Raw genomic sequence first — 26,819 nt, forward strand, 5'->3', positions numbered from 1 at the left:
CCCAGAGCTGGGGGCAGTGCTGCAGGTGGGCTCTGAGCAGAGCAGAGCAGAGGGGCAGAATCCCCTCCCTGTGCTGCTGCTCTCCCTGCTCTGGCTGCAGCTCAGCACACAGCTGGCTCTGGGCTGCCAGGGACCAGTGCTGGCTCCTGGGGAGTTTGTCACCAACTGACACCCCCAAGGCCTTCTCCTCCAGGCTGCTCTCCAGCCACTCCTTGCCCAGTCTGGGTTTGTGCTTGGGATTGCCCTGACCCAGCTGCAGGACCTTGCCCTTGGCCTTGTTGAACTTCATGAGGTTGGCCTGGGCACACCTCCAGCCTGTCAGCCAGGCCACACAGCTTGGTGTCATCCACAGACTTGATGAGGCTCCATCAGAAACAGCCACCAAGTTCATCAGGCAAGACTTGCCCTTAGTGAAGCCATGCTGGTTTATCACCAGTCACCTTCATTACCCATATGCCTTAGGAAAGCCTTCAGGAGGATCTGCTGCATGACCTTGCCAGGCACAGAGGTCAGACTGACTGGTCTGGAGTTTCTGGGGTCATCTCTGCGTCTTTTAAACACCTATAGAGATGGGGATTCAGCTAAGCTCCTGGGCAGCCTGCTCTACTCTTTCAGGGAAAAAGTTTCTTCTCATATCCACCCTAAGCCTCCCCTGGCACAACTCCAGGCCATTTCCTCTCCTATCACCTGAGACTAGGGAGCAGAGCCCAACCCCCACCTCACTGCAGCCTCCTCTCAGGGAGCTATAGAGGGCAATGAGGTCTCCCTCAGCCTCCTCTTCTCCACACTCAACACCCCCAGCTCCCTCAGCTGCTCCTCCCCAGCCCTCTTCTCCAGACCCTTCCTCAGCTTGGTTGCCTTTCTCTGGACCTGCTCCAGCACCTGACTGTCTTTCCTGCAGTGAGGTCCCCAAATGGAGCACAGCACTCAAGATCACTAAAGACTAAAACAAGAGACTCTAAGTGTCCTAGAAAAGCAAGACAACATTTATTTTATCACCTAAGCTTTCACCAAAAACACTGAGGACCCAAAAGCCTCCAAAAGCTGAAGCACTGGCAGAGGCTAAGGCACCCAAAACCATCTGATATGCACAGGGTAAAGGTCCTTCAGCATCTTTGTGAACAGCACTGCTAAGAAAAACTTAACATCAACATGCTAAATGCTTGCAAATGCCTTAAAACACAGAACCCAATCCAAACCTGATCCTGCAGTTTCAGGACAGGAAGCTGTACTTGACTGCAGTTCAGTTACAGGGCAGCAGGGTAAGCAGCTGTGACTCTGCTTCCAGCACTGGGCTGCTGCATTGATCCATAAAGGAAAGTGAGCTTGAAGGGAAGTACCAGGGGTGGTGATAAGCTCCTGGTCATCCTCCCCATCTCCATCTCCCACCACAGGGGCTGGGTCCCCAGGGAAAAGCTGAGGTAAAGGAGGTTTTAAGAACCTCAGCCTCATCCTTTGTCTCCCTGCATCCACCAAGGGCTGGAGGCTCTCCTTGGCCCTCTTTTAGTTGTTGGTAGATTTATAGAAACAGTTTTTACTCTCACTCACACCCTGGCCAAATCAAGCTCTAGTTGGGCTTCAGCCCTTCTCATTTCCTCCCTGAACTGCTGAAAGCCAGGCTGGCTGGGGCCCTGAGCAACCTGGTCTTTAGTAGGCTGCGTCCCTGCCCATGGCAGGAGGTTGGAACTAAATGACCTTTGAGGTCCCTTCCAACCCAAACTAGTCTCTGATACTCTGAAAGTAAGATCCTCCATCGTGAGCCACAAGGCTCAGCTCAGCATAACAAGGCCAGGTCATCCTGAGGAAAGGAATCTGGCAGGGCAAACCTGACTCCTAAATAATGGAACTGAGTCAGGGTCCTGCTGCTGGAACCATTTTGTTCAGTTTTTACAGAAGATCACTGTGATTCTCAGCAGCAGAACAGAATGCTTACTGAAACTCAAGGGAAGTCACCAGCTTTACCTCCTCAGCTGTGCCATGTGAAGAAATGAGATCTGGAACCAAGCCCCAAATGCTAAATCACAGACTTCTCATGTCTCATTCCACAGAGTGGATCCAGACACAGCCAAGGAATGCAGGCAGTGCCAATAACCACAGCAGCCACCGGTGCTGCAGAGGCAGCACACAGGCCGTTCAGCCTCACAGCAGCACAAAAGCACATCTCAGCTGGGGAATTGGTGGCCTGTGGCAGCAGAGGCTCCCAGGTTTCAATGCCAGGCTTCACAAAGGAAGGCAGGATGCTCTTCACTCAGCTGCTCCACATGGAAACACAGCAACAGAAAACTGCAATGCAAACTCAAAGGATCTGCCCATAAGGAAATGCGAGTTTCCAGCCACCACCTGCTGCCCCAGCCAGTCCTGGGCTCTCCCAAGGCAAAGCTGTCAGGCCAGATAGATTAATTTTGAGGGCCAGATGCAGCCCCTCAGCTATCAATGATAAGCTGTGTTCCTTTAATCAGCTCCATTTGCATCTGAGTCCAGAGTTATTCATTTGCAAAGCAGGGCTCTCTTCCCAGCTGTATTTACAGGGGCACTCTGAATATTGGTGACATTCTCTGCACATTAAGAACCAACTTCTAAGTCCCAAGTTTGCCCCAACCTTTCGTGAGCTTTCTGACAGTCTATTAGTCAGCTTCACAGAGGGGCCCATCAATAGCAGTGAGGGTCATTATTGGGATACTTAGCAAGTAATTAACAAGTCAGAAAATACAACACACTGTTCAAGCCTGCTGCTGCCAGAGATCCCAGAACTCTTTCTGGCTGAAGCAAAAATTGCACCTGATAAAAGTGTCTGAAGCTGAAACGGTTGTAGGAGTGGCTGACAAGCAGGAAACACTGTACAGGAAGCCTGACACGATCCTTTGGATCCATGTGGACAGATATTCACCGAGTGCATTGGGCTGGAGGGGTCTCTCGTCTTGGCCAACCCCTTGCAGGCAGCAGGGACACCTCCAACCACATCAGGCTGCCCAGGGCCACATCAAGGCTGATCTTGAATGCCTCCAGGGATGGAGCCTCAAGCACATTCCTGGGCAACCTGTCCCCGTGGATCCCCACCCTCACTGTGCAGAACTTTCTCCTCATGTCCAACCTAAATCCATCCTGCCCCAGTTTCAACCATTGCCCCTTGTCCTACCACCACAGGCCCTTCTGAATAGTCCCTCCCCAGCCTGCCTGTAGGCGCCCTTCAGATACTGCAATGTAGCTCTAAGGCCTCCCCAGAGCCTTCTCCTGGCTGAACAGCCCCAAATCTTTCAGCCTGTCCTTGCAGGAGATGTGCTCCAGCCCTCTGATGGCTTTGGTAGCCCTCCTCTGGACCCTCTCCAGCAGGATGTTTCTCTTGTGTTGGAGGCCCCATAGCTGGACACAGGCACTGCAGGAGAAGTCTCACCAGAGCAGAGGGGCAGGATGCCTTCTCTAGAGCTGCTAGCCAGGCTGCTTCTGATGCAGCCCAGGCTGCCACTGGCCTTCTGGGCTGCAGGTGCCCACTGTTTAACAAGCTCTGTATTATCCTTACTATCCACACCTAGGTGGTTTCACACACATTTTGACAGTTCTCTGTTGCTAAAGGACTGAGCAAACATTGCTAACTGCACAGATCTGGTGAGCAGGGTCACCCCAACCCACTCCAATGTCCAGCTGCTGCAGTGGCTGATCAGGCATTCAATGCTCACTTCCATGGCAATAGTTTCACAACAGACCAGAAATGATTTACAAATAGTAAATATCTTTTTATTAACAAGGGAACAGAATGAAACTTATCTGAAATGGACTTTTTTGGAGGCCAGAAGGAATCTTTAATGATTCTACAGCACTCCTACTACGGCCACAAACTTCACCATAATGACTAAATCCACACCAAAACCCAAGAAAGGAGCAGTTGATCTTTATCTCCTTCCATCTGGACTTTGTGATTGCTTCCCTTTCCCATGCATCACATTCCAATACAAGAGGGGAGATACCAACCTTGGGCTGAACATTGTGTAGAAGAAGAGAAGGCTCCAAGGTGACCTAATTGTGGCCTTCCAGTATATGAAGGGGGCTACAAGAAAGCTGGGGAGGGACTGCTCAGGATCTCAGGGAGTGATAGGAGGGGGGGGGAATGGGGGGAATGGAATGAAGCTGGAGGTGGGGAGATTCAGGCTGGAGGTGAGGAGGAAGTTCTTCCCCATGAGAGTGGTGAAGCCCTGGAATGGGTTGTCCAGGGAGGTGGTTGGGGTGCCATCCCTGGAGGTGTTTAAGCCCAGGCTGGATGAGGCTCTGGCCAGGCTGATCTAGTGTGGGGTGTCCCTGCCCATGGCAGGGGGGTTGGAACTAGATGATCCTTGTGGTCCCTTCCAACCCTGACTGATACTATGATACAATGAACTTACTTTCCCATTGCCCCTGTTTTACCTTTCTTTAGAACTGGAAGGGAGACCACCGAGCACATAGTTCAACACTGATTTGTTTTCACCCTTAGCATCCTCATGCTGGCCTGCACTGAGGGTATTTAGTCACTTAAAGCCTGACACTAAAAATATGTATTGACTGCAAAAGTGGTGTTTAGTATCCTCTAAAAATCAGCTTTATTTCAAGTGAGGCTATGAGGGAAAACATTTGCCTCCCAAAAAGGAGGCAGACTAGCCATTGTTTCAGATCACACCTGACAAGCTGACACTTCCAAGCTAACATGGTTTTGCTCTGCAGTATCAAACAGAAAACTCATGCCAAGGAAATGCTAATTAGGATGCTCTAAACAGTGGATAATCAAAGTAACCTTTCCTGACCCACATTAGGATAAGAAAACCCCACAACAGAAGGCACTCAGGCTGGAGGCTGACCCATTTTCTCCCCAAGGCTGCAGAAGCAGCTGTAGAAGCTAGGAAATTCAAAGAAAAATTCACTGCTAAAACAAATGAAGATTGTAGCTTTATCAACACCTTTCCACTGACAAAAACATTGCTGTCAAGAGGATTCTGACTGCTGCCAGCCATTGAAAAACTGCAAACCTTGCAGTGATCACACCAAAATGTGAAGAGCTCAGGAGCTGAAGGACTAGGGGCCCTGAAAGGTTCCTAACTGAGCTGCTTTTTCTCAATTTCAGTTTAAGCACAGCAGTGGCACAAAGCTAACCAGGGACGGGATGTAAAGATTTACATTATAAACATTCCTGGTAGGAACCAGCCTCTAATTTTAAGTCCTTCAGATGTCTTGTAAATGCCCGGATCAGGCTCTCTCACTAATGGGTATGCATGACCCATACAGCTGGATGGCCACGACCTGGCTAATCACATGCAGACTGACAAAGGAGATGACAAAGGCAGGATAATAAAGCACGAGTTATTCTTACCACCCTCCCCCCACCCTGCACTTTACCCTTTGTGTTCTTCCCCACTCACCATGCCCTCAAAGCCGACTCTGTAGAGGTTCTTAGCACCATTGTCCCAGAGAACATATGCTGCGCTGTGCGGGCTGGAGGCGCTCCAGTCCTGGATCTCTGTCACCTAGGCCGTTGGAAAAATAAGAGGATTGGACAACGACTCAGAAGCACAATTTGAAGTTAAAACCTCCAGAATACTTCAGGACACAAGAGTTTTACCAAACCAATAGAAGTGACTCTGAAGTCGGTTTCCATTTGATGCAGGAGTTCCCTGGGAGCCTCAGCACAGCAGCAGTCTGCAGGCCTGCTGTTCTTCAGGGGTTGTAGTAATCTTATGACAGCTTTTGTTCACTACTTCTGAACTGCACACATTTGTTCATGATGCTTACTAGAAGCAGCATTTAACTTCCAAAACCTGGCTGCAAGGGATTTTAATTGCTTCAATTTGTCTGCTTTCACCTGCACTAGCTGGTGGCAGTGAGCTATGTTAGGAGGTAACATTTTCTTTCCAGAGGCACTTTGTACCCTGTTTAACAAGGGTACAAAAGGAGGAAAGTGAAAAGGACTTTTTCAGACACTTGCTGAAATCATGAGGCCATGCACCAAATCCTGGAGACACATCCATCATTGGGGGGAAAAAAACAAACCATAATCAATTCCCAGAATGTCTTCATTCTTTGTTGTACTTAAAAGCTGTTCCTGCTGCACCTACCATCTGCTTTTCCTCATCAAAAACCTTTGTATGCATCTACACACACTTTCAGCTTGCAAATCACAGCAATGATTCAAGCTTAGGGCATAAGGGAAACAATGCAGGTTAAGACTTTGACTTTGCAAAGTTTCAGAAACCTCCAAGCATCTTGCCAAGTTCACAGCAACAGGGAAATCATCAAGATGCAAAACAAAGCTGCCTCTGAATATCCTTTCCTTAAAGACATTTAAGTGCTTGAAGACATTGCTTCTCAATTAAAATCCCCATAGGAACTGCCAAAAGTCATAAAGATTCACAGAATGGGTTGGGTTGGAAGGGACCTTGAAGATCATCCAGTTCCAACCCCCTGCCACAGGCAGGGCCACCCCTTACTAGACCGCCTTGCTCAGGCCCCAGCCAGCCTGGCTTCCAATGCTTGGAGCCTCCACAGCCTCCCTGGGCAACCTGTTCCAGTGCCTCACCACACTTGTGGTGAAGAATTCTTTCCTAATGTCTAATCCAAATCCAGCTTCTTCCAAGTCTCAAAGCTTCCAAAATGTCTAGAATATAAAACAGGCTAAAAATCTTATTCAGCCACTTCCCACTTTTAAGTGCTGCTTAAGTGCATTAAAACCAAATGCAGCAGACCCCAAGAGTTCAGCTGGGCACAGCAGCATCTGATTCTCCTCCTAGAAGGTCTCATAGTTTGTGATAAAAATCTTAGTATCTTTTACACTCTGCTTTCCTTACAGTAAACCTTCATGAGTCCTGAAGGTAAATATCAGCTGTGAATTTGCCAAGGTTATGATCAGCAACAGATCATTCCATGCAATTGCCAACACACCCAAGCACTTTTATTCTAGAGCTACACCAGCACCACTCAAGTGTCCTAAGCCAGCCAAGTAAGATCCACATCCAATACCTGAAAAAAGGTTAAACTGGAAAAATCCCAGTAATTATCAGATGAACAACAGAAATCCAAGGTGCAAGCACTGCAGGCCAAGAGATACACAAATGTGCTGACTCTCAGACTAGAGAAGGCAGCAGTGGCCAGGAAGGGCCCTTCCTCAGAGCTGTGCTTTTACACCAGCTCTCCAGTAATGCTCAAGTGTGCCCAAAGTCTCATTAGAGTTGTGACCAGGCAGTCCTTAAACAGAACAAACCCCTCAAACATTCAGCAGTTTCAGAACTTCAGTGCTGGCATTTTAAGCTTGAATTGCCACATTGCCATGAACTGGTCACAGCACAGTGCCTCTGCTCTCCCCAAAGCCCTCAGCGTTACAGGGCAAGATTTTTAAGCGTCCAGAAAGTTACAGTCGCAGCTTTTATGATGGTATTTTTACTCTGAAGTGAGAAAGGCCACTGAGGCCATCCCATGACCCTTCTTATTTCAGTGAGTGTCATCTTTACCTTTCCTCTGCGCCCATTGCCACCATCCTGATCTTCCCACTGCCAGTCGACTCCTCGCACCACCCTGGCACCTGCAAAGATTCCTCTTGCTGTAATTTTCTTTGACTTACGGCGAGACTCCAACAACACCCTGAAGTTATTAAAAGAAGAACCCACAAGTGTCAAGATAATGAAGGAAATCCAAGGTGAAGCATTAGGGATGGGAAGGAAACAAACAAACAAAGCCCACACATGCAGGGGTCAGTGCATGAATCACATCCCTTCAATTCCCAGCTCCAACAGCCGCCCACAAGATAGAGCTCCAGCATCTACTGACTGATCTGTTGCAGCTTCATGATCAGTTTTAAGTCACAGATTTCATCAGCTTGGAAGGGGATCCTCAAAGGTCATCTTGGCCAACCCCCTGCACTTGGCAGGGACACCTCCAACCTGATCAGGCTGCACAGGTCCACATCAAGACTGATCTTCAGTGTCTCCATGGAAGGGCCCTCAACCACATCCTTGAACAACCAGTTCCAGCATTTCACCACCCTCATGGTGCAGAACTTCCTCCCGATGTCCAACCTAAACCTCCCCTGCTCCAGTTTCAAGCCATTGTCCCTCACCCTATCCCCACACCCCTCCTAAACAGTCCCTCCCCAGCCTTCCTGGAGGTGCCCTTCAGATATTCAACTGCAGCTCCAAGGTCTCCCCTTGAACCCTCTCTTCTCCAGGCTGAACAGCCCCAGTTCTCTCAGCCTGTCCCCCACAGCAGAGGTGCTGCAGCCTAATGATAGAAACCATTCTCTTCTCCAAACTTCCCACCACCAGCAGTACTCTTGCCTCCAATGCCCAGCTCAGGGGCTGAATCAAAAAGTAGCTTCTGTTCTTTTGAGCTTCATGCCAGCAGATCTAGCTATTGGATAGGTATCTTGTAACCTGGAAGCACCCTAGGCTAACATCACTGCCCTGCAATTTCCCTGCTGGTTTTGAGTCAGACTATGAAGTAAGAGCTGCATCTCTTTCCCCGCATCTCTCAGTTCATCTTCTACATACTCCCTTAGAGCGTGCCTTGGCAAATTTCATTCAACACATCAGCATCAATTTTCTTCAGTCATAACATCACAGTCATGGAATTGTTTGGGTTGGAAAGATCCCTAAGATCATCCAGTCAACCACCACCCTACCACCACCATGACCATCAAACCATGGCCCCAAGAGCCATGGCCAATTGTTAGCTGAATACCTCCAGGGCTGGGGAGTCCACCAGCTTCCTGGGCACCTTGTTCCAAGCCCTGACCGCTCTTGCAGCAAACAGATTTTTTCCTCATCTCCAACCTAAGCCTCCCCTGGCACAGTTTCAGGACATTTATGTTGGGTTTTTCCAAAGCAAAACTCTTTGACTTCAGCAGACCTGAAGTAGATAAGCCTCAAGAAAACAGCTCATGAGGACTCAACCTCCAAAGATATTTTCCTGCCTTCTCAGTCATCCCAAAAGCCACCAGTCTGCATGTGACCAAACTTCATGCCAGGAAAACGTTGCCAGGCAAGAGTGTTTCTATGGTGAAATTGTTTCCTGACCTGTGTATAAGTGCATCGACCTCCTGCTAACCTGTTAGCATCCAGCAGATGGCAGGGGAAGCAAAAGCTGAGCTGCTGGAGTGGATGCACAGAGCAGCGCCTGGGATCCCCCCCGCCCCGTATGTCCAAGTCACAGAGCAGAGTGACAGAAAACACAAAGGCTGGCTGCTTGCAGCTGCGTTTTAGAAGCTTCTCCCTGCTTACAAAAGGGAGAGAAAACAGCACACAGTGCTGTGGTGCACTGAATCAGTGTGCTCGGAAAAGCCCCTTCAGAACACCCAGTCCAACCATTCTCGAACTACCAAGGCTGGGGCTAAGCCATGGCCCTCAGCACCACAGCTCTGCCTCTCTGAAACACCTCCAGGGATGGGGATTCAGCCACCTCCCTCAGCAGCCTGTGCCAGGCTTTGGGAACCCCTTCAGGGAAGAAGTTTCTTCTAGCACCCAACCTAAAGCTTCCCTAGCACAACTTGAGGTGGCTTCCTCTCCTTCTATTACTTGTTCCTTGAGAGCAGAGCCCAACCCCCACCTCACTGCAGCCTGCTCTCAGGGAGCTGTAGAGAGCAATGAGATCAACCTTAGCCTCCTCTTCTCCACATTCAACACCCCCAGCTCCCTCAGCTGCTCCTCCCCAGCCCTGGTCTCCAGACCCTTCCCCAGCTTGGTTGCCCTTCTCTGGACCTGCTCCAGCCCTCAAGGTCCTTCTTGGAGTGAGGGCTCAAAACTGAACCAGTATTTGAGAGGTGGCCTCATCAGTGCCCAGTACAGGAGGACAATCCCTGCCCTGCTCCTGCTGCCCACACTATTGCTGCTCCAGGCCAGGCTGCTGGTGGCCTTCTCAGCCACCTGGGCACCCCCTGGCTCATCTCCAGCTGCTGCCAACCAGCACCCTCAGGTCTTCCTCTGCTGGGCAGTTTCCAGCCACTCTGCCCCAAGCATTGAGGGGATTGCAGTGCCCCAAATGCAGGACCCAGCACTTGGCCTTGCTGAACCTCCTACCATTGGCCTCAGCCACAGATCTATCTGCAGAGCCTTCCTACCCTCCAGCAGATCCACACTCCCTCCCCAGCTTACTGTCATCTGCAAACTTACTGGGGGTGCCTCAATCCCCTCCCCCAGACCATTGATAAAGATACTACACAGAACTGGCTCCAGCACTGAGCCCTGGGGAACAGCTGCCCATTGGATTTAACTCCATTCCCCACTGCTCTTTGGTTCTGGCCATCAGCCAGGCTTTTACCCAGGGAAGTGTCCACCCATGCAAGCCATGAGCAGCAAGGGGTATCCCAGAGTCAAGAAGCAAATAGGCAGAGTTTATGATTTCCTTCATCCAAGCACCCTTGGATGCCTCTTGCCATTTTTCCTGCAAGACCTCCCTGACATTCAATAGCCCTGCTTGGCCTTTGTCTCCTCCTTCAAAGAGTTAACCAAAATCAGTTTTTCTCAGCTAAGCTTGATCCCATACACAGCTCCTTGGCTGATGAAGCTGCCTAGAGTCTAGGTAAGAGCTGCAGAGCAGAGCTCAGCGGGAGTAACCAAAGACATGGAGAAAGGACAGTATTTCCTGCAACTCCACACACTGCATAAAATCTCTTCTCAAGACTACAGCTTGTGCTTTGCACATCATAACAGACCCCTTCACACTACACTTCAGCTAAAAACACAACAAGGAGAAAAATCTGGCCCATACTCTGAAAGGCAGGGAGACTTTCTAGACCCAAGTTTGTCTTTTGGTACCTGCCCGCAATTACACTAAGTCAACACTTCCTGCCCTTGAATCCCCTCCATGGGACAGTTTGAAGGCTCAGCTTGCCAGGGTGCTGAGCCAGCCCATTCCAGCTGTGCTGTTACATGCAAAGGTTGGACCAGATGATCCTTGGGGATGATTCTGGGTGATTCTCAGTCTCCTTTTGCAAACACTGTAATTGAGACATCAGATTTGGTATCTTCATAGCTAGATCTGCCAGCATGAATCTCAAAAGCACAGAAGTTATGTTTTGACTAAGGCACTGTCCTGGGCATTGGAGCCATAGAGGACAGAAAAAAAAACCCACAGTCCCTGCAGGACATGATCTGGGAAGTCAGTGTGTGTGCTCCAACCACTTCCCTCAACTGTGGAAGCTCTGATAAAAGCACATCAAGGAATTACCACAGTTAATAAGCCTTCCTGCTCCAAGGAAAGGAAATACATCTTGTGAGACACACATCAGATTGAACTGAGTCTCACATCTAACAGTAAAGCTTCCAGGTAATTTAATGCAAGAACAGTCTGCAGTTAGTCCAGAGATGACACCACAGCACACAGCCTTCACACAATGGCTCAGGCAGAGACTTTACCATAGCTCTCCAAGCACTCAGGGACAGGCCAAGATCACTGCTCTCACTTAACTGCTGGAGGGAAGACCTCATTGCTTTCTACAGCTCCCTGAAGGGAGGTTGGAGTGATGAGGGGGCAGCCTCTGCTCCTTGGTGGCAAGGGACAGGAGCAGAGGCAATGGCTCCAAGCTGCCCCAGGGGAGGCTCAGGCTGGATCTCAGGAAATATTTCTGCCCTGGAAGGGATCTCAGCCATTGGAAGAGGCTGCCCAGGGCTGCTGGATGGAGTCCCCATCCCTGGGGATGTTCCAGCAGCTGTGGCCCTGGTGCTTAGGGACATGGTTTGGTGTTGACCCTGCAACCCTGGGTGGAGGGTTGGACTGGATGGGCTTGGAGATCTCTTCCAACTGGATGTGTCCTGTGATTCTGTGGTAAATCAGGACAGAGGGGGCTTTGGACTTAGAGAAGTTCTTTCAATCAAGACAGAGGTACAGCTATGCAGGAACACAGGGAATGCCAATGCTCAGAGTTCTGTGCTGGCAGACAGTAACAGGTGCTTAGGAAAGGAATAGCAAACCCAAACCAAGGGTAGAACAACCCCTCCCAGCTTCCTTTACTGCTCTCTCTCTGAGCAGTTTAAGCAGTTGAAGGCAAAGGTTTTGTCTGCAGAATGTTCTGGTTTTCATAGCCCACAGAAAGAGCATTTCCCCTCAATCTGTCTGCACCAGTTTTGAACCTGTTTGAGCTTTCCCACTCAGGACTTCATTACAAAGCACTGTGTGATGGACCATACCCTCTGTGAAGACCATTGCCTCCATCTTACAGCTGCTATCACAGTATCACCAAGGTTGGAAGAGACCCCAAAGATCACCAAGTCCAACCTGTCACCACAGACCTCGTGACTAAACCATGGCACCAAGTGCCACATCCAATCCCCTCTTGAACACCTCCAGGGATGGGGACTCCACCACCGCCCTGGGCAGCACATTCCAATGGCAAATGACTCTCTCAGTGAAGAACTTTCTCCTCACCTCCAGCCTAAACTTCCCCTGGTGCAGCTTGACACTGTGTCTTCTTCTTCTGGTGCTGCTTGCCTGGGAGAAGAGACCAACCCCCACCTGGCTACAACCTGCCTTCAGGGAGTTGTAGACAGCAATGAGGCCTGCCCTGAGCCTCCTCTTCTCTAGGAAGACTGCAGTGGGGTTAAAAGAATCTGATCAAATTCTAACTTTTATCTCCTCTCCTCCCTTTCTGACATTCCCAGGTGTTCCAAAGATAGGCCCTAGCTACCCTCCCTCACAAAGAGGCAGAGCCAGCAGCAGAAGCCACAGCTCACATCATCATCTCACCTAATCCCAGCTTTAGTGACCAAATCTGCAGTTTGCAGGTTAACCTCATTTCACTGCCCCTGTTCAGCTGCAGGAGGGGGAAACAAAAAGCCCCACAACAGCCCAGCCACCCAGCAGCAGGCTTTACCTCTCGCTGCCCGGGGTGGTGATCCTGTAGAAGCGGTGCCGCAGGTGGTGCTTGTCGCCGTGGTAGCAGACGGTGCAGAGGTCGTAGTTGGTGCACTCGGCGCACTTCCAGCGGATGCCGATGATGGGCTGCTGCCGGCAGGTATCGCACATGGTGCCGTCGTGCTTGATGCCTGCGGGCAAGAGCAAGGCTGCCACGGCTGCCGCGCCCCCGCAGCCCTCTGAGCGCGCCCCCGCAGCCCCCTGAGGCGCGCCCCCGCCGCCCCCTGAGGCACAGCCCACCAAGTGAACGATGGAGAGGGGCTGCTGGAGATACCCTGGCAGGCTGTGTGAGCGAGGGGAGACAACCGCAGGACCGCGGCACCTTCAAGGGGCAGGGACACCTCCTGCCAGAACAACTTGCTCAGAGCCCCAGCCAGCCTGGCTTTCAGCACTTCCAGCCTTGGAGCCTCCACAACGTCTTTGGACAACCTGTTCCCATGCCTCACCACCCTCACAGGGAAGAATTGCTTCCTAATGGCCAACCTAAGTCCAGCTTCTTCCAGTTTGAAGCCATCACCTCCTCATCCTGCCACTCCATGCCTCCAACAGATGTCCCTCCCCAGCTCTCCTGGAGCCCTTTCAGGTGCTGGAAGCTCTCCCTGGAGCCTTCTCTTCCCCAGGTTGAACAGCCACAACTCTCTCAGCCTCTCATCATGGGAGAGGTGCTCTGGCACTCTAACCATCTCCATGGCCCCCTCTGGATCTGCTCTACCAGTTCCCTGTGTTCCTAGTGCTGGGAGCTCCAGAGCTCATAGTACTACAGGTGAGGTCTCATGAGAGGATGGACTCTGCCTCGTATCTCCCATTGCTGCTCTGCTCCTGAAATGTTCTCTTCTCTCAGCTCAGCAGCCAGGGAAGCTGTGCATGACTTTTTCCATCCATACAAATCAAGGAAAGAAATGAGAAGCCCTTCAGCTCCCAGTTAAAGGGTCAGAAATGCCAGTACAGCAAAAGACCCAGGTGACCTGGAATCCTCTCTCTGGGTGAAGGGCACCTTACACCAAAGGCTGCTGTGCTCACCTGTGCACAGCTGTTTGGAGATCACTGGTGTGCCTTACACACTGTGCACAGCAGAGGAGAGAAGTGCTTCTCTCTGGCCTTTTGAACAGAGGGGAAAAATTAAGCCCTCCTGGACAGCTGCCATTAGCCTCATGAAAAGCTGTTGCCTCTTTGGAAGAGGTTTGCTGCTTTATACCTTGGGGTTTTTGAAAGCCATGTCCCAGATGTGCTCTACCCAGGCTTGCACAAACCAGAGTGCTCCAAAGACCACTTTCCCCCCACTTTGTCAAGCTGCAGCAGGTGAAAGTGATCAGTCACAGCTTCCACCCCTGCATTCCAAATACAGGCAACAGTCACAAGCTTATGAAAAACCCAACTCTGCTGCTGTTTGTAATGAAATGAACAAGGGAACAGAGCAGCACTGGCACTCAGTCTGCAGCATAAAACAGCACTAAGAGCTTGCAGCAACACAACAATATTGCTAGCCACTCACCCTTAAGGAAACCAAACCAACCAGCCACAAAACCAGGGAGGGCAAGAGTGGGGATTATGCCTCCAGAAGGATGCTTTTGGAAATCACTGCCAGCTTCACTATAAACCTGTCAGCCTCTTGTGCCCCACACCTGAGCCTCCTGCAGGGAAGAAAACTCAACAGCTGGGAAACAAACCTGCAGGAAATGCCTTCTGGTCTGATCAGCTCACAGAATCACACAGCAGCTGAGGGTGGAAGTGGCCTCTGGAGATGGTCTACTCCAACCACCACTGCTCAAAGCAGGGTAAACTGGAGCCAGCTGCCCAGGCCCACATCCAGCCAGGCTCTAAGCACATCCAAGAATGCAGCCTGCTACAGTGTTCAGTCATCCCTAGAGCGAAAGTGTTCCTTCCTACTCTCAAGTGGAAGCTCCTGTATTTCAGTTTGTGCCCATTACCTCATCCTGTCCCTTGACAACACTCAAAAGAGCCTGGATCCATCCTCTTTACAACCTCTACCAGGTAAACACACTTGAGATCCCCCTGAGCCTTCTCCAGGCTAAACAGCACCAGATCCCTCAGCCTCTCCTCACATCAGATGCCTTAAGATCCCTTAAACACATCTGCAGCCCTTCTCTTGGCACATTCTCTATGTCCCTGTCCCTCGCACACTGGGCAGCCCAGAACTGGACCAGTACTCCAAGTGTGATCTCACCAGTAGAGAGGACACAGCACCTCCCTTGAGCTGCTGACAGCACTCCCAATGCAGCCCCAGCTGCTGGCTCCTGGTCACCTGCCTGCCCACTGGCACCCACGATCCTTCCCTGCAAGGCTGCTCTCCGAGCAGCTGTCCCCAGCTTCTGCTGCTGCACAGCTCACTCCTCCTCAGGTGCATGCCCTGGCCCTTGCCTTTGTTGAGGGATAGGAAATTCCTCCAGCTTGCCAAGGTCCCTCTGAATTGCCAGCAGAACCAGCTCATGTTCATTTCTCCTAACAAGAAAGCTTCTCACCCCAGCCTCAAGTGTAAGTGTAGTTTGGAAGACTCTTGATTAAAAATTGTCCTGATGCATGACCACTGGAGTAAACATCATAAATATTCAGTTAAGGCCAGAAAAGGCAACACATTTGGAGGACAAACTGCACTGAGCACTGCAGAGATCTGAACAGCTCTTCAAGGGCAGTGGAGAGAGCCTTCAGTGACCATAAAAGCCCTGAAGCTGCTGATGCCACACTAAATGCTCACTGTACCTCCCAGCGTGGTGCAGCAGCAGGGCACCATCCACACCTTCCCCACAAAGCCTGGGCTGAAGTGGCAAAGATTTAGCACAGGGAAGTCCTATAACCCCTACCATTAACTGCCAGCTCCTACTAGCAGACAAGACACCTGGGATACCAAGCTCATTCTTTAACTACCTTCCTCACATTTAACAGGTGTTTGCTGCCTGAGAACAACAACTAAACCCTGCTGGCTTTCTGCACAAGAACATTTGGAAATCTCCTCCAGATCTTCTCCCCCTGCACATCCCCTCAAGTGACTTTGTTGCCAGCATGGAGGGTTAAGAAGAAGAAAGCTGACTCCTTGGTTATGCACACTGAGATTGTGATGGCTGGGACCTGCTGATCACAGAACTGAGGATCTTAAAGGTCTTTCCCAACCAAAACAAGTCCAACCATTCTGACTCTGCCAAGGCTGGGGCTAAACCATGGCCCTCAGCACCACATCTCTGCCCCTTTCAAACATCTCCAGGGATGGGAATTCAGCCACCTCCCTGGGCAGCCTGTGCCAGTGTTTGAGAAAGCTTCTAATAGTCAACCAAAACCTCCCCTGGTGCAACTCGATGACCTGTAACACTCCACAAGACAGCAACAGCTAGAATAACAGCCATGAATTGTATTGCACTGGTTCGTGGGAGTCCTCAAGGGCTGGTGCATTAAAAGGATTCAGATAATCTGTTGATGCTTTGTTGCCTTCCTTAGAAAAGTCAAACCAGACATGGGGGAGACCTAATAGCAGCCTGCTGTACCTGAAGGGGACTACAAGAAGGCTGCAGAGGGACTGTTTCCAAAGGCCTGCAGTGACAGGACCAGGGGCAATGGTTTGAAATGAGAGAACAACAGATTTAGGTTGAATGTTAGGAACAACTTTTGTACCGTAAGGGTGGTGGAACACTGGAACAGGTTGCCCAGGGAGGTGGTTGAGGTCCCAGCCCTGGAGGTGAGGCTGGACAGGGCTCTGGGCAACCTGATCCAGTGGAGGATCTCTGCTGAGTGCAGAGGGGTTGGACTGGATGAACTTTGGAGCTTCCTTCCAGCCCAGAGCATTCTGTGATCCTCTGGTGCCTGGGTTTGAGGGGTGGTATTTGCTGGAGGATTTTTAACCAAATGCTAGATTTGCCTTTCAGACAGAAACAGAATTTCCACATCTCTGGGTTCTTTCTTTAAATGGCTGCTGAACTTCAGGAAAGACTGTCTGCCAAGGACCACATTTCTTCTGGATGTTGAGTGCTGCAGGATTCTTCAGTTTGTCCAAGCAGAAGGGAAAAAAAAGAGCTATCATCAGGAGGCACAGGATACAGAACTGGGTCACCTCACAGCAAACAAACTTCCAGCCAATGAGGCAAAGGCTGCTGGGCAAAAACTCTGAAAAACTACCTGAGGAAAGAACCAGGAAAATAAAACAAAGCTATCTGACTCTAAAGTCATTCTACAGACTGTAGTGTCTGGGGCTTAAAAGAGAGCAGTGTTTGTCTGCAGCTGGAGTCTCTGCTTGAGCCTCATGTCTCCATCTCACAGACCCCTCAACACCACCCTGCCAGCTGGAGCCTTTCTTCTCCCCTCTCCTGACACCAGCAGCAACAGCCACTCCAGTGCACACCTCACCCATCCATGCTGCCCCATTCTGTCCACTGTGCCAGCAAAAGACTTCTGCAGGGCTGAGCTGTAAACTGGACCAAGCAAGGCACCCAGCCAGGAAACAGCCAGGAGGAAAAACATTCAGCTGGCTTGGTTTGGCAGCACAGCTCTCTGTGGGGCAGTGCAGCACTGCTGGCACAGCAAAGGAGAGCTGCAGGGAGGCAGCAGGAAGGTTATCCTCTCGCAGGATGTTTAACCACTGCACTCAGAGCTGGAGGCAGAAGTGGGTTTGTGTGCCTCTGGTGCTAGCCAGCTGAGAGACACTGAACTTCATCTGCTGGAAAGAGGTGCTACTACTGGATCACAAAATGCCACAGCTGACCTCTCACTCATCTTCAGAACACAAGTGAAATATGAGCTACTGCATCGAGACAGGGAGTGAAAATGCACAGGCTTGCAGGTCAAGATGAAAAGCAGCTCACTTCCCAGCTGCCAACACAGGCATGGCTTGGGAGGAGTGAAATTCACAGCCACTGAAAAGAAAAAGGGGACAGTGAGAAAGACAAAAATGAGAACATCATCTGCCCACACTCCTTTCCAGATGCAACTTCACTCCCTCATTCCCAACTCCTCCATCCCCCTTTTTCTTCCCAGGGGAGACAGAACCACAGAGCAAATTTGGTTGGAAAAGACCTTTAGGATAATGGAGCCTAACCATTAACACTGCCAAGTGTCCCCAGGCACCATGTCTAATGTCTTTAAAACCCCTCCAGGGATGGTGACTCAGCCTGAGCAGCCTGCTCCAGTGCTTGACAATCCCTTCAGTGAAGAAACACCAATGAAGATGGGAAAACAGGGCCTATGGGCAGTTCCTGACAGCTCCTCACACTTTCCCCCTGCCCTAACCTGGGTCCCCTCCATGTGCTGAAGTCCTCTAGGAACACACTGCTCATGCATGGGCTCTCATAGGCTGCAGCTTCCTTCCAGGCACATCCACCTGCTTCAGCATGGGATCCTCCACAGGCTGCAGCATGGTTGCCTGCTCCACTGTGGCCCTGCACAGGCTGCGTCACTGGGGTCTCCATCCACTCATCACCATCTCCCTGCCAAAAGTCAGTACTGAGAACCTGATGCTGGGGAGGGAAGGAGGTAATGTTGAAGACAAGCTTTGCTCAGGGAGTGAGCACTGAGATCTTACCTTTCAATTCACTTTCACCAAAGAGCAAACCTGTTTGTGTGCTCCAGAACTGTGGTGTAAACCCAAGTGCACTGCACAGGAGCAAGCAGGAGACTGGGCCAGGTGTAAGCTCTAGATCCAAGCTGAAATCCTGCCCCAAATGCAACCTCTGTCTGTCACACAAATCACTTCTGCTCTCTGAAAGGCTGTTTAAGAGAGATGGGGAAATGCCATGTAGAGAGTGTATGCATGGAAAGAACACCTCAGTGAAACTACTGCAATACATGAAACGTGCCATCAAACCCCAGAATTCACACACCAGCCCTGCAGCTGGCCAGCTGTGCACCATTTCACCTCTGAAATGAGAGAAGGCAGAAGCTAAACCTGAATATTCTTCTAAATTCCCTAGGAGGAGGCTGTTTCAAAACAAAACCACTTTTGTAGCATCCTCTACTCTGCATTGAAAAACCCCCCAGCCAAGCAAAGCAGGTAGTGAGGCTGTTTTTACCAAGCCTAATTACTTTCAAATAGCAGCCATTTCCTGGTGTCTCTCCAACCTCTGCACACCACAAACATCCAGCACTCCCAACCTCCCCTTGTCATTGCTGGCTTTATTAGTTGTATTTCCTATTCATTTCCTACCTTCATGCCCCTGCCACAGTTATTTGCACTATTCCCAGATCTTCCCACTCACCACTCCTCTGTCACCACTCTCTTATTCATCAGGTTTAGAGCCTTTCCCTACAAGTTTTTAAAACCCTTGTTTGCTCTTACAGCTAAAGGAAGCAGAAGCAGTGCTGCTCACGTTGCTCTAGGGATTTCTTGGGGATCTCTCTTCTATCCTGCAGCTAATTCCAATGCAGGACTTTGTTAACAGTAGAATCCACACAGACACATAAAGGTGAGGGTTGGAAGGGACCTCTGCAGATCATCCTGTCCACCCCCCCTGCTAAAGCAGGCCCAGTAAGATTAGGTTGCCCAGGATCACAATGTCCAGGTGAGTTTGGAATCTCTCCTGAGGAGACTCCACAACCTCCCTGAGCAGCCTGCTCCAGGGCTCAGGCACCCTTACAGGAAAGAATTTTTCCTCCAGTGAAACCTCCTGTGCTCTAGCTTATGCCCACTACCCCTTGTCTTGTCACAGGAGCTCGGTCCCATCTTCTTGCCCCCCACCCTTTAGCTCTTGCTGAGCACTGAGGATCCCCTCTCAGGCTGCTCTTCTCCAGACTAAACAGCCCCAGCTCCCACAGAGATGCTCCAGTCCCCCCAGCAACTTCATGGACCTTGCTGGACTCTCTCCAACAGTTCTTTACACCTCTTGAACTTGGGAGCCCACAACTGGACACAATACTCCAGATGTGACCTCACCAGGGCAGAAGGAAGGGGGAGGAGAACCTCCTTTGACCTGCTGGCCACACTCCTCTGAATGCACCCCAGGAGGAGCACAGGAGGTATCTACATCACTCACTGTTAAGCACAGCAGAAGTGATCTCAATTACTTGTCAGAACCAGCAAAATCTGGTTTCCCACAGACTTGCTACTCTCCTCTGAACTCAACCAAACTCCTTTCACATCACAGTGGCAATAGCAGAGGAGAGCTACCATCCCCTGCTCAGCAAACTGATCCCTTGACACCCCAATTTATAAAGCAAGAGCAAGGTTTTGCTGTTCCCATTCTTCCACTCCAGGCAATTTTTACACCACAGACAGACTCCAGGCATACTGAAACCAAAGAATAGAGATAATTGTGTGAGAACATAAACCAGTGGCCCTACAAACATAACCCAGCTATTAAATGCCCTGTTTGGCAGCAGCCTGGGAGGCAATTGCTCTGTACAAGAGCTGCCAGACTTGCCAAAGCACAGCTCCTCTCTGGTAAGGGTAGCACAAGATAGGTGAGGAGGGAGAGGATTATTGTGTAGGAGACACAGGGGAAGGGCAGGAAGAACAAAGGACATGTTTATAAAAGCCAAAGCAGCAGGCTTCCCAAGTACCACTGCTCATAAAGCATAAACTATCAGAGTTTTGCACTTGTGAGCAGTCAGCACAAAAACCTTGACAAAGAAAATCTGCCTTGACTTGCATTTAATGTGCTAAATACCAGAAGAAATAAACAAATGGAGAGGATGAATCAGCTGAGGTGGTCTCCTTTCAAAATATTCCAGCAGAGAGAAGGCTGAAGGGAGACCTAATAGCAACCTTCCAGTACCTGAAGGGGCTACAAGGAGGATGGAGAGAGACTGTTTGCAAAGGCCTGCAGGGACAGGACCTGGGGCAATGGCTTCAAACTAGAGCAGAGCAGATTGAGATTGGATGTGAGGAACAAGTTCTGCACCATGAGGGTGGTGGAACACTGCAACAGGTTGCCCAGGGAGGGAGCTGGAGATATTCAAGGGACAGGGCTCTGGGCAACCTGATCCAGTGGAGGATGTCCCTGCTGACTGCAGAGAGGGTTGGACTTGGGTGAGCTTTGGAGGTCCCTTCCAACCCAGGCCACTCTGTGATTCTGTGGTGACTGATGCAGCTCTTCAGGTTACAGAAAGGTATCAACACAAGTACAGAAAGCATTCAGATCCTCACCAGACAGCATCTACACTTCCTGTACTGGCAGAAGCCAGCACACAGAGCTCTTCTCGCTCTAGCTGCAGGACAACCCCACGGCAAGATTCCACTTCCTGACCCCAGCCCCTCAACCACCTCTCCGCATTCAAAGGCAACTGGGTAAATATTTTAAGCAGGAAAATAACATTGTTACTTTGAACCAACCACAGAGAGGAGGAAATGGATGACAAAGGAGTTTTTGTCTAAGCCACGTAGAAAGCAAATCCTCCCCAGACAGACCACAAAACTGAAGTGCCTGCACTGAGCATCCTGTGAGTGTACTTCCAGCTTCTGTTCAGCATCTGCCAGAACTGTTCCTGTGCCACAGCATTACAGGAAAAAGAGGACTCTCAAGACACTTAGATCCTGGCAAAAGACTGATTTACAGAATGACCAGGATTTGCCTGCAGCCACATCACACTGCTCATGCATTGCATGCCTCCATGCATTCCATTTGGAACCCACTACACAGGACCTAACTCAACTTCTAACTGAAAATTCGCTTCTTTTCCAAGTCCCAGATCCCTGATCCCTCTCTAGTGCTCTGTCTTGCTTAAAGCCAAGCTGGCCAGGGTCAGTATGCTCACCAACAGCAAACACAGCCAGCATGGTAGACAACTCTGAGAAATAAAACAGCTTCTACCATAAACTACTTCTCACCCAAGTGACTGCCTCTGGAGCAAACAGCTTACAAGAGATCACAGAATATTAGGGGACCTCCAAAGCTCATCCAGGCCAGCCCCCCAGCCAGAGCAGGGTCACCTACAGCAGGTCACACAGGAACACATCCAGAGGGGTCTTGAAAGGCTCCAGAGAAGGAGACTCCACAACCTCTCTGGGCAGCCTGCCCCAGGGCTCAGCACCCTCACAGTAAAGAATTTTCTCCTCATGTTGAGGTGAAACCTTCTGGGTTCCATCTTATATCCTTTGCTCCTTGTCCTCTTGACACCCACCCCTCAGATATTTACAGGCATTAGTAAGATCCCCTCTCAGCCTTCTCAAGACCAAACAGCCCCAGGTGTCTCATGTAAATCATCCACAGGGTTTGACTTTAAAGCAGACTGGTTTGAAATTTGAATATTCAGGCTGTGGAAGTGTCATTAAAAGCTACCAGGGCCTGGCAACGCTGTTGAGAGCCTACCAGTAAGAGAACAGCACATCATCAAGTCTGGGAAGCATGGTCCTGGCATCAAAGGTGTATGCCTAGCTAAGCACCTACAGGTACCCAGCTCAACAGAATGAGCCTCAAACAGTGCCTCTGCCAGCCTGTGGGCTCCTGCTGCATCCCTACTGTCTGCAGCTGCACAAGCCTCCAACTCCCCAGAGCAGCAGCTCCAGCTGCAAGCACCATTGCTAGGAACTTACCATCAAGCCTGGCTCTGAAGAGCTGAGAAAAGAACTCCCAGCAATAACCAATTTAATTGTGCTTCCTGCAGCTGCATTTCTATGTATATTCTCACTACAAACACCCAGTCATCTTGGGCCTGTTCATCTACAAAACAGATGGGGTTTTCATTGGAAACTGCAAGAGCCACGATTCAATGCTGAAAGCATCATCAACCCAAACCCTCACCTCTTACAGCATTCCCTTGCTCAACAGCATCATTAATCCCACCAGCAGAAGTTTCCATCACCCAATCCCACTCTTCCTTTAACTCTTGACACCCAAATGACCTGAATACCCCTAGAGATAGTACCAAACTATCACCCAAGTCTGAGTCCCTTGTTCTAAGCCACAGCTGGTCACTGCCAAGCAGAAAACTAAGTACAAGGAGGTGGAAAACTTTAGAAGGGAAGTGATTTGCTCAAGAATACAAAACTGGATCAGTAGCAAAGCCAGGACTGCAGTCCAAACAGCAGCATCCTAATACCATTAACTTTGCCCTGCTGCTGCTTTACAAGGAGCCATGACCTCAAAAATAACTCCCCATAGCAAAAAGCAACCCTGAGCAGCTCCATGCAGCAGCTCCCTGAGCGTGATACACATGTGGGCCAAAAACCTCAGGAGAAGAGAAATGCCCTTTTGGAAAGCCTGGAAACAGCAACCTTTGTGAGTTTTTCCCCCAGCAACATACACAGCCCTGTCTGAAGCAGAAATTAACGTTCCAAAATGAGAGTATAAATACAACTGAAAATCAGAAGGACTAAAAGAAGCAAAAAAAACCAAACCCACCCAATCCAAACAAAAAGTGGGGATTTGAAACTCAGCACAGTTTAAGAGCAGGCTTCCAGATGCAGTCCACAGGATTCCCTCAGCTTACAAGGACTCAAGCAGAGCTGGAATGATGAGCATTCAAGCACACACTTAAGCACACACCTCAGCTTTAAGCAGAAGCAGTCCCACTGGTTTCTACAGGACATCAAATGCAGGTAAAGTTTCAAAGCATAAACAGCTGCAAGATGAGGATCCACAACCTGAAAGACTGCTCTTAACTTCCTGCTCCAAGGTCCATCTCAGAAGGCTTTCAGCTCATTTTAATAGCACCCAACCTACAAACCAACAAAAACCAAGCCATGAAGCCAGGGGAGAGGCAGATCCCCAGACACGGGACAATTAAACCCATCCCAAAGGTGAACGATGCAGCTGCGGTGTGTTGGCTTTTTCTCTTAGCAACATTTGGGTAACGAGAAGGAATTCCATGACGCTGTCTCTTCAGAAGTCTGTTAGCTTCACCCTGCTGCTGCGATTTTCCTTTCTGTAACACTGCACATAGCTGGCTCAAAGATGGTCTCTCCTCTCCATCATGTTCTAAAGGAAAGCCACGTTACCTCTTAGCACTCCCTACAAATCAGCCCGATCATCTTACTATGGAGGCAACCTTCCTCGGCCCCAAACCACCTCACTGTATTTCTGATGCAACCAAACGATATCTTTGAGAGTTTCCCCCGTAAAAACAGGTGCCACAACGAACCTTTCCCTGCAGCGTTTGCAACGCTAAGGCTGCCGCATAATGTCAGTGCAGATTTAAAGCCATTGTCCAAACTGTCTGGATTTAAAGCATAAAATATCAAGCTGCTAAGTGATTAAAAGAAGGAAGGAATGCTTTTTTTTGGTACCAAGTACCTTCACTGCTGTAGAGCCGCTCTGGCAATGCAGATAAAAGCCAAGACACAGACCAAAAAACACTGTTTCAACCACTTGCTGTAATCTTCAGCACAACGGTGCTGCCCGTCCCTGCAAGCGCCCCTCCGCTCGGCTCAACGACAGGCACCATTTTACACAACAGCCCCGAAACACAAATTCAAGGGCGGGGATGGGATAAAACCAAACCAAACCCTTGAGCTACCATCCTCTCGGCTCCCTCCCTGCCCCCCCGCACACCCAAAGCCGGCTCTCCATGGCAGATCACTTTTGCTTTGTCTGCCCCACGGCCACGCACGATACATGCACTGCCTGCACGGCCACACGGGCACGCACACCCCCCGGGCAGCAGTGCGAAGGGAGGGGACAGGGTAGCTGACTTGCCCCCCAGAATAACCCCCAGAGGGAAAGGCGCAGCCCAAGGGGAAGGTGGGGAGCGACTCGCCCGCAGGGCCAGGGCTAGGGCCGGGCCCGGGCCGTCGCCCCGCCGCCTCGCCCGCTGCAGGGTCCCTCCCGCCCGGCCCCGGCCGCCGCTCACCGGTGGGCGCACTGTCGAGGATGCGGAGGTCGTAGGCCCCGGAGCAGCGGTAGTTGGCGGCGGTGCCATTGTCCCACACCACGACCACTTCCTCGGGGCTCTCGAAGCTACGGACGGTGCCCACATGTCCCTCGCCGCCATCCTGCTTCCCCCACTTCCAGTCCGGGCCTCGGACCACCCGGGCCCCGACTCCCTCCACCATCACCCGGTTGTTCCGCGAGCTGCTCATCCCGGCGACGCCCCGCGGGCCCGGGCCCCGCGGCGGCTGGAGAGGGCGCGCAGCCCGCCGGCGCCGAAGGGGGACCTCGATGGGGCCGGTGGAGAGGCAGGGCGCGGGTGCCGGTGCTGCGAGCGGAGGGCGGAGCAATCCTGACGCGACGGCGAGCAGGGGAGGCAGGGGCCCTTCCGACGGGCCGGGGGAGGCGACCGGGGCGGCGGGAGCTGGCAGACAAGAGGCTCCGGCCGGCCCTTACCCTCGCTCGCTTCCTTTCTCCCTACGCACCCATCCCCAGCGGCCCCCTCCAGGCCCGCGGCGCCCTCCCGCACCCCACAGCGGCGAGCCACCGCCGGCCCCACGCGTCCGCCGCTACATCCGGGACCTGCGGCCGCGACGGCACCAGGGAGACAGCGGTGGCCGCCGGCCCGCTCTGCGCATGCGCGCCCAGCCCCAGCGCGCCCAGCCCCGGCGCAGCTGCGGGCGGGCCGGCTCTGGGGCGCCCCCTGTGGGGCCGGGGTGCAGCTGGCCGAGCAGCGGCGCCTGTTGAGCAGGGCAGTGGCTGCGGAAGGCGGGCGGCGGCCCGGGGCTGGGTGCTGCGCTGCCTCTGCTGCCAGGGCTGGAAGGGTCTGCGAGAGCCTCGCCTAACCTGTGATGTCGGTTGAGCCGGCAGGTCTAGAGAGGTGGTTGTCGCCCTGTCCTCGGCACTGATGAGGCTACAGCTTCAGCACTGGGTTCCGTCTGGGAGGGTTACGCTTAGGGTTTTGCACTTCACGAAGGTCCCTGGGGGGATGGAGGGGGTCCAGAGAAGGACAGCAAAGCTGCAGAGCACTAGTCCTCTAAGAAGCAGCTGAGGGAACTGGGTCTGTTGACCCTGGAGAAGGGGAGACCTTCTGGCTCTCTACAGGCCCCTGACAGGAGGTCAGAAACGGTTTGGGGTTGGTTCCTTCTCTGAAGTGCAGGATAAGATGAAACAGCCTCAGATTGCACTGGGGGAGGTTTAGCTTGGACATAAGAAAAAGATTCTTCCCTGAAATGGTTCTCAAGGACTGGAATGTGCTGCCCCAGGCAGTGGTTGAATCATTATCCCTGCAGGTGTTAAGGGGTGTGTGGATGTGGTGCTGAGAGACATGGTTTAGCAGCAGCCTTGGCAGCGTTGGGTTCATGGTTGGACGCCACCATCTCTAAGGTCCTTTCCAGCACAAATGACCAGAGACTACCACCACATTCCTCACATCATTCAGTCCTTCCTAAACCATGCTAAAGCTAAAGAGGCTTCAGTGTGGAAACGAGTCCTGACAACGGGCACTGCCAAGCAGCGTCTGATTGCCGCTGCTGCAGCAGAACGCTCAGCACCAGCGCTAGGCGGCCATGCGAGCAGGCGCTTGGGCTCCGCTTGTGGATGCTTCTCCCCATACAAAAGCTCCCACAGCTTCTACTAGCGTCTTACATCAGATACATGTGATTGCAATTAAATAGCAATGGCAGAATTCCCCTTACTATCAAAGGCTCTAGCTAGGCTCTACCTATGGTGCTAATGTTCCCATCTGCCCTGTTCTACTTCACAGTATCACAGAATCACCAAGGTTGAAAGAGACCTCAAAGATCATCAAGTCCAACCTGTCACCAGAGACCTCATGACTAGACCATGGCCCCAAGTGCCACATCCAATCCCCTCTTGAACACCTCCAGGGATGGGGACTCCACCACCTCCCTGGGCAGCACATCCCAATGGCTAACAACTCTCTCTGGGAAGAACTTTCTCCTCACCTCCAGCCTAAACTTCCCCTGGCACAGCCTGAGACTGTGTCCTCTTGTTCTGGTGCTGCTTGCTAGAGAGAAGAAACCAACCCTTTCCTGGCTACAACCCCCCTTCAGGTAGTTGTAGAGCAATGAGGTCTCCCCTGAGCCTCCTCCTCTCCAGGCTAAACAACCCCAGCTCCCTCAGCCTCTCCTTGTAGGGCTTGTGCTCAAGGCCTCTCCTCAGCCTTGTTGCCCTTCTCTGGACACCTTCAAGTGTCTCGATGTC

At 51.3% G+C, this 26,819-nt stretch overlaps 2 protein-coding genes across 5 annotated transcripts in view; one reads left to right on the forward strand and one right to left on the reverse strand.

Moving 5' to 3' along the window:
* The window catches only part of MIB1 (MIB E3 ubiquitin protein ligase 1), a 93,385-nt gene extending 68,318 nt beyond the window's left edge, over positions 1-25,067 (reverse strand). For 3 of the 4 annotated variants that reach the window (XM_054179680.1, XM_054179679.1, XM_054179678.1), the window contains exons 1-4: positions 24,577-25,067; positions 12,815-12,986; positions 7,464-7,593; positions 5,382-5,486 (exon numbers count right to left, since the gene is read on the reverse strand). In XM_054179680.1, the coding sequence (XP_054035655.1) occupies positions 5,382-5,486; positions 7,464-7,593; positions 12,815-12,986; positions 24,577-24,805 (636 nt within the window). In that variant the 5' untranslated portion in view covers positions 24,806-25,067. The remainder of the gene's footprint in view (positions 1-5,381; positions 5,487-7,463; positions 7,594-12,814; positions 12,987-24,576) is intronic. The other variant, XM_054179681.1, reaches the window with a different exon arrangement.
* A 377-nt stretch (positions 25,068-25,444) lies between these two features.
* Positions 25,445-26,819, forward strand: part of ABHD3 (abhydrolase domain containing 3, phospholipase) — a 44,358-nt gene continuing 42,983 nt past the window's right edge. The window contains exon 1 of the mRNA XM_054180145.1: positions 25,445-25,463. Coding sequence (XP_054036120.1) covers positions 25,445-25,463 — 19 coding nt within the window. The remainder of the gene's footprint in view (positions 25,464-26,819) is intronic.

This window comes from Dryobates pubescens, chromosome 3, assembly GCF_014839835.1.
Source record: "Dryobates pubescens isolate bDryPub1 chromosome 3, bDryPub1.pri, whole genome shotgun sequence".
Classification (NCBI taxonomy): Eukaryota; Metazoa; Chordata; class Aves; order Piciformes; family Picidae; genus Dryobates; species Dryobates pubescens.